The 12,860-nt window shown below is 34.2% G+C and overlaps 2 protein-coding genes across 12 annotated transcripts in view; one reads left to right on the top strand and one right to left on the bottom strand.

Annotated features, from left to right (window-relative positions):
* Positions 1-9,733, top strand: part of LOC143198962 (uncharacterized) — a 44,027-nt gene extending 34,294 nt beyond the window's left edge. For all 11 annotated transcript variants that reach the window (XM_076408636.1, XM_076408633.1, XM_076408634.1 and 8 more), the window contains 6 exons: positions 1,648-1,839; positions 2,350-2,561; positions 4,517-4,716; positions 4,811-4,971; positions 5,053-7,437; positions 8,790-9,733. In XM_076408636.1, coding sequence (XP_076264751.1) covers positions 1,648-1,839; positions 2,350-2,561; positions 4,517-4,716; positions 4,811-4,971; positions 5,053-7,437; positions 8,790-9,136 — 3,497 coding nt within the window. In that variant the 3' untranslated portion in view covers positions 9,137-9,733. The remainder of the gene's footprint in view (positions 1-1,647; positions 1,840-2,349; positions 2,562-4,516; positions 4,717-4,810; positions 4,972-5,052; positions 7,438-8,789) is intronic.
* A 981-nt stretch (positions 9,734-10,714) lies between these two features.
* LOC143198964 (cilia-and flagella-associated protein 96) lies at positions 10,715-12,695 on the bottom strand. Its single transcript, XM_076408648.1, has 5 exons — positions 12,452-12,695; positions 11,939-12,074; positions 11,599-11,838; positions 11,153-11,369; positions 10,715-11,090 (listed from the first exon to the last, which is right to left on the bottom strand). Exons 1-5 carry the CDS (start codon positions 12,555-12,557, stop codon positions 10,851-10,853), a joined length of 939 nt encoding a protein of 312 aa, XP_076264763.1. The 5' UTR covers positions 12,558-12,695; the 3' UTR covers positions 10,715-10,850.
* Between the last annotated feature and the right edge of the window lie 165 nt (positions 12,696-12,860).

The following is a 12,860-nucleotide window of genomic DNA, read 5'->3' as shown; positions in this document are numbered from 1 at the left end:
GCAACAACATGAACAACATTGCATATTGCATTATTTTGTCCAACAACTATCGTTAAGGTTCCTCGCAACCCTTTTCTTTGAATTCCACATCTATAAAGAAATAGCATCTCTACTATTAGTATGTTATTTGTCTCTAAACTAAAAGCAGCATTCAACAGATAGCAGCGCGAAATCTTATTTTTACCTGTGAACCACAATGCAATAGCTATTATAGATACAATGCATTTAAACTGAGGTAAAAATAATAAGGGTTATAATAGTAGCGGTCCAAGTCTGCGTCACGTTGTTAACAAATTCGCAGCGCCAAAAATACAGTCAGATTAAGTGTCGCCGTTTGTTCTAATAGACGTATCCAGCGGATCGGTGCTAATAGTCAGGAATCAATTACGGAACGCTGCCGCTTCTAATATTAGTTTTTCTTTGACCAATTCACATCTGAAAACGTGATAAGGTTAGTTGAACGTTGGCCTGGATATGTGCATGTCTGGAACTTGTGTTTCGTTTTTGTAAACGTCTGGAAACGCCACCCGAACGTTTTACGACCATTCGGTCTATTTTCATAGTCGCTTACGGGCAAAAAATAAAATTTCATGTTGCAATCCGTTGATGCGATTACATCTAATTTAGTTAATAATGACACTCGAATAGTAGAGATATTATTTTCCTACCAGTATTAATTATGATGTTGCAATTTGTTGTTTATATCTTATACGGTGGCATAAACTACAAAAAGTGTTTTATACCAAATATCGTTATATCATTGTGGTAAAAAATGGTATTGTTCTTATATTGTATTAGTTTATCGCGACGTATCTTCAATCAAAAAGTCAACTCATATTATTACAGCCACTCATCAACTACCAATTCAACCAATTAATTCTGCAGGACCAACTCAAGTTTAGATACGTGCAAATTCCAATTTTGAATTGCTTTGATACCTATATGTAATATATATACTATTGGAATTATACTATAAAGGCAAATATTATACCATAAACACATTAGTACAATTCTGTGATGTTATATGAAATAAATTTACATTTCTTCACATATACCAACAGTATCGATAATTACTTTTCGATTTTTGTAACAGATTTCACTAGCCATAAATAAGCAGTGTTAATTAATTCTTTTATATGTCCAACCACAAAACTACAATGTTATAGATTTATAATTGTTTAAATGAAACGCTTCTTCAAGTGTGAAAACAAGTATATAATTAAATGGTCAATAATATATAAAATCAATTTTAACTATCCATTTATTTAACTAAACAAAAAAATTAAAATGAATTACTGACACACTGAGTACACGATTTACCTAACAACAAAATGCATTACTAATTTTTACTAAATAATAATATATCACTTTATGAAAAACATACTATTTAAATTAACTTTTCATGAAAGCCCTTATGGATATTAATTTTAAGGCAGTTCATGATTTTCATGGTGATTCTAAATATTTCTATTGGACCTATTTTTGGTATCATTGGCAACACCTTTCGAAATGTTCGTACCGGATTATTCGACGTATGGCGAGTACATACCGATAATACCGATATCTCACTAAAGTTATAAATAAAATCACAATGTATAACGCGCTATATGAGCACGTGCTTGTAGGTATATCGACATAATGTTTCAGGAAAAGGAGGCAGCACCGCGGCCAACGATGCCTCAGACAAACCCAAGGACCCCCTCAAGCTTGTTATGAACCCTGGCGGCCAACTGCATGATATTAATTCATTGCGGAAGCAAGGGTATACGATTGAAACAGCATTATCTCCGGAAGTTTGCTTGGAAATTGTCAAGGGATTGAATTCTCCCAAAGGAAAAGGTACAGTCGTGTTTATTATTCATTATACAATCATAAATATTATTATTTAATGCAAAATTATAAACACATCGCCTGGAATTCAAAATTAAAGATATTTCATTATAATTAAGTTGGAAACTATTTTTTTTTAAGTGAATAAATTGAAAAGATAATTATTTAATCATGTTTTTAATGTTTCCTAATTTAAAATAAAAAAGGTACAAAAGCCACGAAATATTTTTATAATTTCATTACGGAAAATAAAGTCCCACTTGTAAGAAAAAGGTGCAATTATTTAATACAAAATTACAACCACATCAGCTGAAATTCAAAATTAAATATATTTTATTACAATTAAGTTGAAAAATAATTTAAAAAAAAGTGAATATATTGAAAAAATAATTACTTTTATCGTGTTTTTACTGTTTTCTAATTTTTAAAAAAAGCCAAATAAAATATAAAATAAATTTATAATTTCATTACGGAAAATAAAGTCCCATTTGTAAGTTTCACCCTCTTATTACAAAACAGGAGCAGAATTATTCGCTAAGCGACGCAAGAGATCAGAAAAGTGGGTTGTGGCGGAAACCAACGGTACCAGACCACCATCAACCATACCAGATATTGCCCCATCTCCAACTCCGCTCTCTCCAGTTCCCCCGCCCGCTGTTGTACCCCCGCCAAGTTATCTCCCGGAGACGCAACAGAGGCTGCAGCACAAGGAGAAACTTGACGAAATTCAGGTAGTAATTATTTATTATTATTTATTTTTAATTTATGTTTATATTAATATTAATTTTATTTCAAAATAAACGGGGACATATAGGTAACATTATTTAACATCAAATATATAGTATATTCAAAGTTTATTTGTGTATGCGTCATCGAAATTTGTGACTTCAAAATGTCGCAATTTTGCCGCATCAACTCTGAGTTTTTGTACAACACAATACAACAAAATTCAAATATAAATAAAATAATTAAACAAAAATTGTATCAAAAATAACTTATTTTAACATTATAGTACATCTAAAAACTACGGTTAAACATACAGCTACAATAGTTTATAGGTTAGAGTTATAACCTCTTATCACTATTACTTTCAAGAATTTGGCATATGTCTGACAACCGGATGACTTTGACAGGCTCATTCGTTTACGTGTTCGAACTAATCAGGCAACATTGTGTCTCTTTAACTAGAATAAAATGAGAAGGAAAATGTTGTCTGATTCTAAAACGAAATTGCGACAGGCAATACATTAAATGTCTTTTTTTTATTACTCTTCGTGAGTCCACAATCTGCCCTATTGGCAATAAGTATTTCTTCTGTTTATATTATATATACATATATACATGGCATGTAGAAAATCACTTCATTAAGCAATCTTCTGTATAAAATATTATCTTAATTAATTAGTCTTATTCTAATGCTTATTCTAAACTCTACATATGTCCAGTAATCAGATCAGGTGGTGTTAAATGTTTTAGTCTACGCACTTCACTATCACGTCGCATATTTAGCTGGTTAGCGAGTACATTGGGATGCACTGACACTCTTTCGAAGTACTTCACACAAACACGTTGGATTACACTCGTTATAGGTTCTAGAGGAATATCGCGTTGTATCACTTTATTTAAAATATAGTACGGAGCATCAACAATGGCACGCAACACCTTATTTTGGAACCGTTGAATGATGGATATATTAGATTTGCTAGCGGTACCCCATAGTTGAATTCCATATGTCCAAATGGGCTTGAGTATAGACTCATACAGCAATACCTTGTTATCTAATGATAACTTGGATTTGCGCCCAATGAGCCAATACATTTGATATAATTTTAGTCCTAGTTGTTTCCGTTTAGAGAGTATGTGCTTCTTCCAGGTTAGGCGTCAATTTAAATGCATACCAAGATATTTAACATGCTCTGCTTGGGGGAGTTGACGATGATTGATATTTACTGGTGGGCATGTTCTTCTACGCAGGGTAAACGTTATATGCGTGGATTTTGATTCATTGGCTTTAATGCGCCATGTCTTCAACCATAATTGTATTTGCTCCAGGTGGGTTTGTAGGTTTATTGATGCTGTGACTGGATCTTCATGGGATGCTAAGATTGCTGTATCGTCTGCATATGTTGCCACAGTAGTTATTTTTGTGGTGGGCAGATCAGCCGTATACAGAAGATACAGTACTGGACCCAGTACACTACCTTGCGGAACTCAAACTAAAATGTCTGTCAGTGAGATACGATTTTAGTAGCTGATAGTCGGGATGAGGGAGAAGTTTCTTTAGTTTAACCTGCAAGCCCGTATGCCATACTTTGTCAAAAGACTGAGATATGTCTAGGAAAGCAGCCGAACAATATCTTTTGGCATTTAGGTCAGCGTTTATTTGGTTTACAAGTCTATGCACTTGTTCTATAGTCCCATGCTTATTGCGAAAGCCAAACTGATGTTCTGGAATAATTTTTCTTTTTTCTATTATATAGTTTAGTTTTTTTATGTATAATTTCTCGAAAACTTTCGAGATTATTGGTAATAAACTTATAGGTCGGTAGGAGGTCACATCTTCTGGTATTTTTCCTGGTTTAAGTATCATTAATATTTTAGCTACTTTCCAGATACTAAAATGTCTTTATGACGCATATACAAATAAACTTTGAATCGGCTATATATATTAATTAATTATAATTAGGAGAAATTCACTCGTCCACGCATCAAGTTGGTGAAATCGCCGTGGGACGCTGCATTGGAAACCGGATCCGTCGACGCCGCTTTCCAAGTTGAACCGGTTTGGCCAACAAAGGGCAATTTTGTCGCTCCTGCGGTCAATTCATACGAGGAAGCCCTCAAAAACGACAAACTGGCGTCCTGGGAGATACCAAAATCAAATGGGTATGTTATATAATAAGAACTACTTTTACAAAAATATATGAAGAACATTTTTCAATACTCTGTTTAAAATCAAATTAAAAATGTGTTTCAATAGTTACAAGAACGAAAAGAATTATGTACCCAATCCTGCATACAACAGCCAGAGCATCAACAGAATAGTCGACAACTATCAAAAAGGCGCTTCTAATGTGGACGTCTACAAACCGACTGTTCCGCAGGCTTGGAATTCTGGTCCGGCTAAAAAGCAACAATACAGTACGTAATTATGTACATTTTATACCACACAGCGCTTTCATTATAGTTTGCTTGAAATAATTTCTAATTTATCTCGCTTAGGTAGCATATCAAGCGCTTTAACTAACATTTTAAGCCCACCGACATCAAGGGAGGCTACTCGTCCTACATCGCCATTTCCCACTATTCCCGACATTTCCCAAAACCCCCAGCTATTACAAAACGCTAAGAGCGATGTCATACGCCCCGTTACACCTACATTTCTTGAACCAAAGATTGATTGTAAATCTAAAGAAGAAGAAGAACTGGAAAAGAGAAGAAGAGAACGGGCATCTTCACCGTTTCCCGTAATACCCGATGTAGTATTAGAAAAGGAGGTGATAGAAGAGGATATTAAAAGTTTTCGAGAAAAAAAGGTAGTGGAATCTGTTCTAAGACCACCGTCGCCATTTCCTAGCATTCCGGATGTTACCTTAAACCCGGAGGTGGTGGAAAAAGATGTAGTCGCATTGCGAACAAGCCCTGTCCCTTTTAAGGTCGAATCTTCCATAAATATAGATGAAAATACACCGGAATATCCAGGAGAGGATTTTTGCTTTCCACCGCCACCGCCTGAATTCATGGAGGATGCGGTGGAGCTAACGAAAGAGGACGCACCGTTTGTCACCATACCAGATATTTCGAAATATCTCGCAGATGAGGGCAAAAACTCGTCTTTATTTAGACCAATCCCGTCTAAGAAATTTGAATCGGTATCATTGACTGATAAAAAATACCCTCTTAAGGAACCCCTAGCAAACTGTCCGCCTCGATCGCCAAAACCGGAGTTTGATTATGCCTTGGCCGATTACGATCAAAAAATATCCGAACATTGCTTTGCGAGCACAACATCTAATGCAAGAACCATCCAGTCGGAGATGTTCGAGAACCAGGGACATTTCAACGCCAGAACAATATCACCGATACCTATTTTCGTACCCAGCGAAACAAGCCTTCAAATAACAAGCGATCAAGGAGAACAGCAGGCGAGCCAGACCAAAACGAAGAAACTTACAGAGAATACTAAAATTATTGTCGAAAAGACGAGAATTGAACCGAGAAATCCGGAGTGCGAGGAACATATCAGAAAATTGGTGACCGAAAACAACAAAGACAAATCCGAAGTGATTCGGTCGCAAAAAGAATGTTTTACTGAATTGGAACAAATAAAAACAGCATATGGTATAGTAGATCAATACGCGATCAAAGGAATTACAGGAGCGGATGTTGAGTATAAGGATTCAACAGACAAAACTGACGAGGAGAACATTCCCACTTATAACATGAAATTAATAGATTCGCAAATAAAGGACAACGAATTTGAAGATAACAACGATGTAATTCCAGAAAACAAACCAGAACCAGTTGTGAAACAGAAAGAATCAAAAGTAGCAAATTCCGAGGAAAAACAATTAAAATCTCCTCCAAAGGAATATATTAATTTGGGCATTGAGCCAAAGATTTGTAAAAAACCACCGGGAGCTATTATCGGAGCCAGACCGTTATTCGGCGAACTCAACATCAATGATGAATTCCAAAAAGCGTTGGTAGGAAGAAAGAAATCCCTTCTCGATAAAAGATATAAGAACTCGTCGCGGAACGTTGTCGAAAGTAAGGAACCTAATAAAGCTTATTTCGAACAAACGGAAACTAAATCCGAGCAAGAAGTCACCGATAATTCGAAACTAAAAACCGAGAGTAAATTCGACGAGAAAGCCGGCGTCGAGATAGTGCGACTCGGTGGTAACGAGGAAGTCGAGAAAGTGTTTTATGAACAAAACAGGGAGTACGACGTCGATTTTCAAGTAGTCCAGGAAGAAATTGTAAATCCCAACGGAATAGGTTATAATTCTACCATTTATAATCAGAGTGAAGCAGCTATCACTAACGTAATTAACAACACAAATCAGCAAACTATTTCACAACCAATTCAATCTTTACAAGAACAACAATTTCGAGAACATAATAATCAATATGAACAAGAGAATGCAAGTGAAAACGCGGAGGAATACGTTAAAATGCCCGTTAGATCTCTCATTCAAAGTTTCGAGCAATCCATCATGCCCCCGATGCAATACAAACAAATTCGAGATCCTCTACCAGACGTGGTAGAAAAATTATCTCCAAAATGTCCCACGGGCGAAAGAATAACCGCCTCCTCCACAGAAACGTTCAACAGAATTCAAGATAATCAGACGAGACTAGAGGAAACCAAAGTCACCCAGCAACAAACGATTTTAAGACAAGCCGAGAAAGATTTTGATAACCTCTTTTACGTGACCAGTTCAACCGTTCAGCAGGGTTCGAGTTATCCGCAACCTGATCCTTCAAAATTCTATTCCCTTCAACAATCGGAAAATAGTTCCTTTTGTAAATATTCCTCATCCTCTCACAGCCAAGCTTTTACTTCAGCTAGTAATGGGTATGCTCAAGTGTGTTCAAATGGAGGCAAGTATATTTTTTCTTTCTAATGAGTTAATATTTTGTCTCCTATCACATTGATTCGTCTTTATAATGTTATAAATTACGGAAGTTAGATACGGACAGATGCCTTAAACGATTCTGGTTTTAAATTATTCGAAACTTATAATCATTTGTTTTAAATTGTTCTTGTTCAATATATGAAAAATAAGGATATATTCTAGTCTAGAGGCATGCATCTTAGGTATTTTATCAAGTCAGAATAAAAGAACAATATTATTATTATCCATTTTTTTTACTATATGTTTATTAATGTTTAAATACATAAAAAATGGAGGGTTGTCAAAACATGGGGCATTCCTAATAATCTGAAACCAAAAAAAAAAAATTATCAAATTACTAATTATGGCTGTTTAAAAAACGAAACATTTTTGTGCCATTTCTTTCAATATTTTCGATTTTTTTAAAAACCTTCGTAAAAGTTTAATAATGAATAATGTTTAGAGAAGGCTCACGCCAAATTTGTACTAAATCGGTTTAGTAGAACTTAAGATATATTAATTGCATAAAAAAATATTACCGAGAAGAAATACTTTAAAGTTTCGTTTTTAAATGTCACGTCACTAAAACAGCTATATCTCTGATATCTTAAATTTTTATAATATTATCTTAAAGGCATATACTTAAATGGTTGGAGTTTGAGAATATAAAAAAAAGATTTCTAGGCTAGAATAGAAACATTTAAGCAATTTTAAAAATTCCTCTTGTTCCTCACCAGTTACTTCTTTTTCTTTATGCCTAATATAATAGGAATATATAGTCTATTTAAAGTTACAGTGAACTCACGGCATCACGATGTCAAATGTATTTCCTACCGCAATTTGTAAATTCATTTTAAAATTGGAAAATGTGTCCGATTTTACAGACATTTTACAGAATTTTGCAGAAATTTGGTAATCGGACAAATTTTATTAACTGTTAATTATATTAAGTAGTGTAAAATAAGAAGGAAAAATAATGTTTGATTTTACAACGAATTTACAATCTGGCAAAGGCGATACATCCAACATCATGATGATGTGAGTTGACAGTTATTTTGAATAGACTATATTGCGATTTGCTTTCTGAAAAAGACCTCTTCATCAAAACAAAGAAAGTATTGTTATAACTGTATTGATGTTGACTTTATCCTGCTTTTAATGGGTATCGTTTTGATTTGAATGCTTGTTTTTCTTTTGATGGCGTGTGCTTGGTTTTTTAACCTACGCGAATGCTCTCGGTTAGTTTAATTTAATTGGTGATTATATATTATTATGTAAAAACTATGTTTAGAAAAAAATAATAATTTAGCTTTTTTAATTCAATTTACGATGTTTTAGGCTCAGCAACACTTCCAAGGCCCCAGACAAAAGCTCCGTTATCACCAACCTACAAACCATCGGTCGCCCCTCAAACCTTCACACCCAAGGAGAGCAATATTCCGCTGTCGAACTTATACTCTCCCACATACAACGCCAACGCCCAAAATTCTGCTCCCTATTACGTTCCCCAGCCAACTCAGACCTACGACGATTCGTTAATATCGACCCCGCTGCCACCTCCAAAGAAAATCAACTTCGACAATTTGCAGAACTATAACACGGCCGCAAGGGGATGGGGTGAAGTGAAAAGCGTCTATAGGCCGCTCACGTTCGACAAGCCGCGGTCACCATACTCCGATTTCTAAAGCAGATGATGTTTTGCTTTTTCAAAATAGTTTATACGATTAGGCATGGCGATTCTTTTCTGTCGCTATGCGACGTCTTAATAAACACGCACCAATCACTAACGTTTAAATATAGAAACAAATGTATACTTTTTTAATTACAGCCAGAGTTAAATATGATAATAACGTAAGTGCCTTTACTAGGGTTGATCCTTTTTGTTCGCTAGATTGATACATCTTGTCATCTCGTCCGGTCCTTGAGATAGAATCGCGTAATTGAGATGATGGTGATGGAGATGATGACGAATTTGTGTTTAAGAGATTATCGTTGTTTTAAACTTAGGATATGTGTATATATAATAAACCGTTTAGCGTTGAACTAACTGTTGATTAGATTCGTTGTACATTTTTTCTGTTACACTGATGTTACAATTTTATTTATTGGATTCGTGGCCGTTCCGGGGTAGGTACCCGTTCCACTCCGGACGACGTTTCCGCTTTGCGTTTTTGTTTTTGTCTCTCGCACCTAGGGTTGCTTGATTGCGACAGTTTTACGGTCGGTTGTTTTTAAAATTGTGTATAAATATGCAAGGATGTTGAATAAAAATTATTACTGAATTCGTTTTTTATGTGTAAAACCTTTCCCTCTGTTTTGTCTTGAATATTTAAAACAAATTTCTAATTTAGAAGTATTGTCTACAGGGTCTGGCTCATCACCAAAATAATAAATTAATTAATAGGTCAGGGATATGATTCGATTATCATTTTTGTTTTGTTTTATCTAATAAGAGTTTCCGAGAAAAGCATATGGGTATGTTGATCTTGAAACATAAGGGGTTTAAAATAAAAACAACTTTTAATTTTTAAGCTATTTTATTTTATATAAAAAGTAAATATTATTAGGCGAGTACAAACTAGGGATGCCGAAAAAATATCGATATTTTTAGCTAATATTTTGATAATTTTCAAAAAAAATATCGCTATTTTTTAAAATATCTAAAAACATATTTGTTTAACCGACATTTTTTCGATTTTTTCCAAAAAAATACCGATATTTTTTTAAAATATATGGATATTTTTCCTGACTATCCCAAAAATAACATATATATTTGTCTCTACGCTCGACAGCCCTAGCACAAATAATTCTACCACCTTATATCTATTTTGAGCAAAATCCCTGTTTAGATATATCATTCATAACCCTTAGCCTAACAAATACACCATTTAAATGCACCTTTTTCACCGTTTGGCTCGGAAGTACCTAATCTTTTGATTAGCTATACTTGTAACAAAATAAATTGTTTTATGAATCACTTTTCGAAGGTATGTGTACAGTATTATTTTCCTGAACAATAGCGTTTTTTGTTAAAATACTACGTACCATTTTAGTGTTTTTAAATATTAAATTAATAACAAAGTCGTGATAAAGCGGAAAACACCAATAAAGTTGTAATTAATCCAACTCGTTTGAACATTATGGTAAAAATATTTCATTAAACTCTTATGTCTATAGAATAGTAATGTTCTATTTCTAGATTTCTGAAGAGAGTTTTAACATTCACTATTTGGAATGTCTACAAAATAATTGAAAATTGTCGAATTCATTTAATCGAATATTACAAGTCTGTAGTCACCACAACCAAGCCCACGTATTAGTTAATAAAACAGAGCATTGTAAACTACTGTCCACAAAAAGAATTTTGAAGTATGGATAACACAATTGAAGCAATCTCAATTAATTTACTAAATGTTTAATAAAGGTTGGCTCAAAAGTTTTATAGTTGATGGAATTAACTCTAAATCTAAGGTTTTCGTTGATCACCGATGTTGTGTAATAAGTCTTGTCGCCATATGATTGGGGGAAAAACTTAGCGTCTTTAAACTTCTTCGCTTTCGTGTCCACGATTTTCGGTTGGTATTTCTCGGCTTTATGCTCGGGATATTTCTCAAAACAACCCGCGTGACAACCGCCAGGCTATAAGATTGGAGAAATAAACATTCAAATTGATACGATTCACCTCCAAGAATACTAGCTACCCATTTTCCGGGTCCAGTCGGAATAAATTTTCCCGGTGGTAATGCCGGTAATTCTTTTTCCTTTGGAGGAACGTACGTCGGTCCCGGTTTCATCTTTTCGGGATTTTGAAAAGGATTTGGCGTGAAATATGGTTTCGCGTGGGTGCCTACAACCATCGGCCCATCTAGTACACGTCCGTATTCTTTATATTTAGCTTTAATCCCATATTTTTCCACACTAAATAGACACAACATATATTTATTAACCACATTTCTAGACTAAGCGTATTTGTTAAACATACTAGTGTCTCTTTATCAGTTAATAATATTATACACAGTGGAATTAAAGTTCACTCAGTTATTAGTCAGAAAAGTTATTTTTTTTAAACATATATTAATTATGTCTTTAAAATATTGTTGAATCAGTTTCATCTACAACATAACGTCGAAAATAAATAAAAAATTACCTGTGTTGAGGATATGGATTCAGACCAATATTTACATATCCGTAACCTCCCTTTTTACCAGGGTTTGTCATTAGGTTGCCAGGCTCATGTTTATACGGTGGTTTTGGCCTTGGTTTACCACTAAACGCTTCTACTTTACCACCAAAGGTACCATGCCAATCTCCAGGACATCCATGCCATTTGGTTTCCCCAGCAGGTACGAATGGACGTTCAGACACGTTTTTAAATTTAGAGGGAGGCCTAGAGCACAATTAATAACTCTTTACTATTAAGTTATTTTTAATTTACGTTAACTAATTATCTCTCTCGTTAGACAATATCGAATAAATGTTTCTCTTACTCTTTTCTTCCTCTTCCTTTCAGAGCTTCCCCCGTAAACAGTCGTTTAAATTCTTTATCGAAATAGCAGTCCTGCCACTCGGTCTTTACTTTCGGTCCTCCAGCTAGTAGATTCTTACCTTTCTCTGTTTTTGCTTCTGAAATATGGATAAAGCTTTATAATATCTATAAATTCAGCTATTTTTAAAACGAATGATTACAGACGATGAGAAGACAATGTTGTGCGAAAAAGATCATGGTTGGAGCCCGGAGAAGCTTTACAAATTGTTGAAAAGTTTTCATTAAAACCAAGGAACGCGTGTTTGTGATGGGATTGGAAAAACGACTGTTTATCGTGAATTACTGGAATTTGACCAAACTTATGTACGTTTGAAGACTCAAGTACCTGAAACTTACTTATAGATACATTAGTAAACAACTCTTACTATATATTGGGAACGTTACTTGTTGTTAAACAGCAAAACATTATATTTCAAAATTATATGTATTGAATTATAATAGAAAAGTATATTACTTTGAAATGGTGATACATATCCTTTCCCATTCATAAAAGGTAGTTCACTAAACAATCCCAGTCTTTCGATGTCTGGTTTTCCATACTTCTTCCCTAAGGTTTCCATTGTAGTATCACATTAAAATTTTAAATAAACTAACGTCGCTTTATACATAGCATTTATAAAACAAAAGTGTCAGTAACATTCATTTATAAATATATTAGACATATTATTTATGTCATAACAATTAAATGTCACAGTATTTCCAGCAATTTTGATTAAAAGTAAACATAACCATAGTGTATCAAAAATGTAATTTTAATTCGCAGAGAATTGTTAGTTTTAGTTTATTAGAACACAGGTGAAGACAGGTTTATTAGAACACGACTACACAGAAATATATTCTCAATATCTTCCCATAAATGTTTA

Source organism: Rhynchophorus ferrugineus, unplaced genomic scaffold (assembly GCF_030347505.1).
Source record: "Rhynchophorus ferrugineus isolate W39M unplaced genomic scaffold, kcgeb_rfMv2 rfM6, whole genome shotgun sequence".
Taxonomy (NCBI): Eukaryota; Metazoa; Arthropoda; class Insecta; order Coleoptera; family Curculionidae; genus Rhynchophorus; species Rhynchophorus ferrugineus.
Note: the sequence above shows the minus strand (reverse complement) of the source record. Positions and strands in the feature narration are given on the sequence as shown.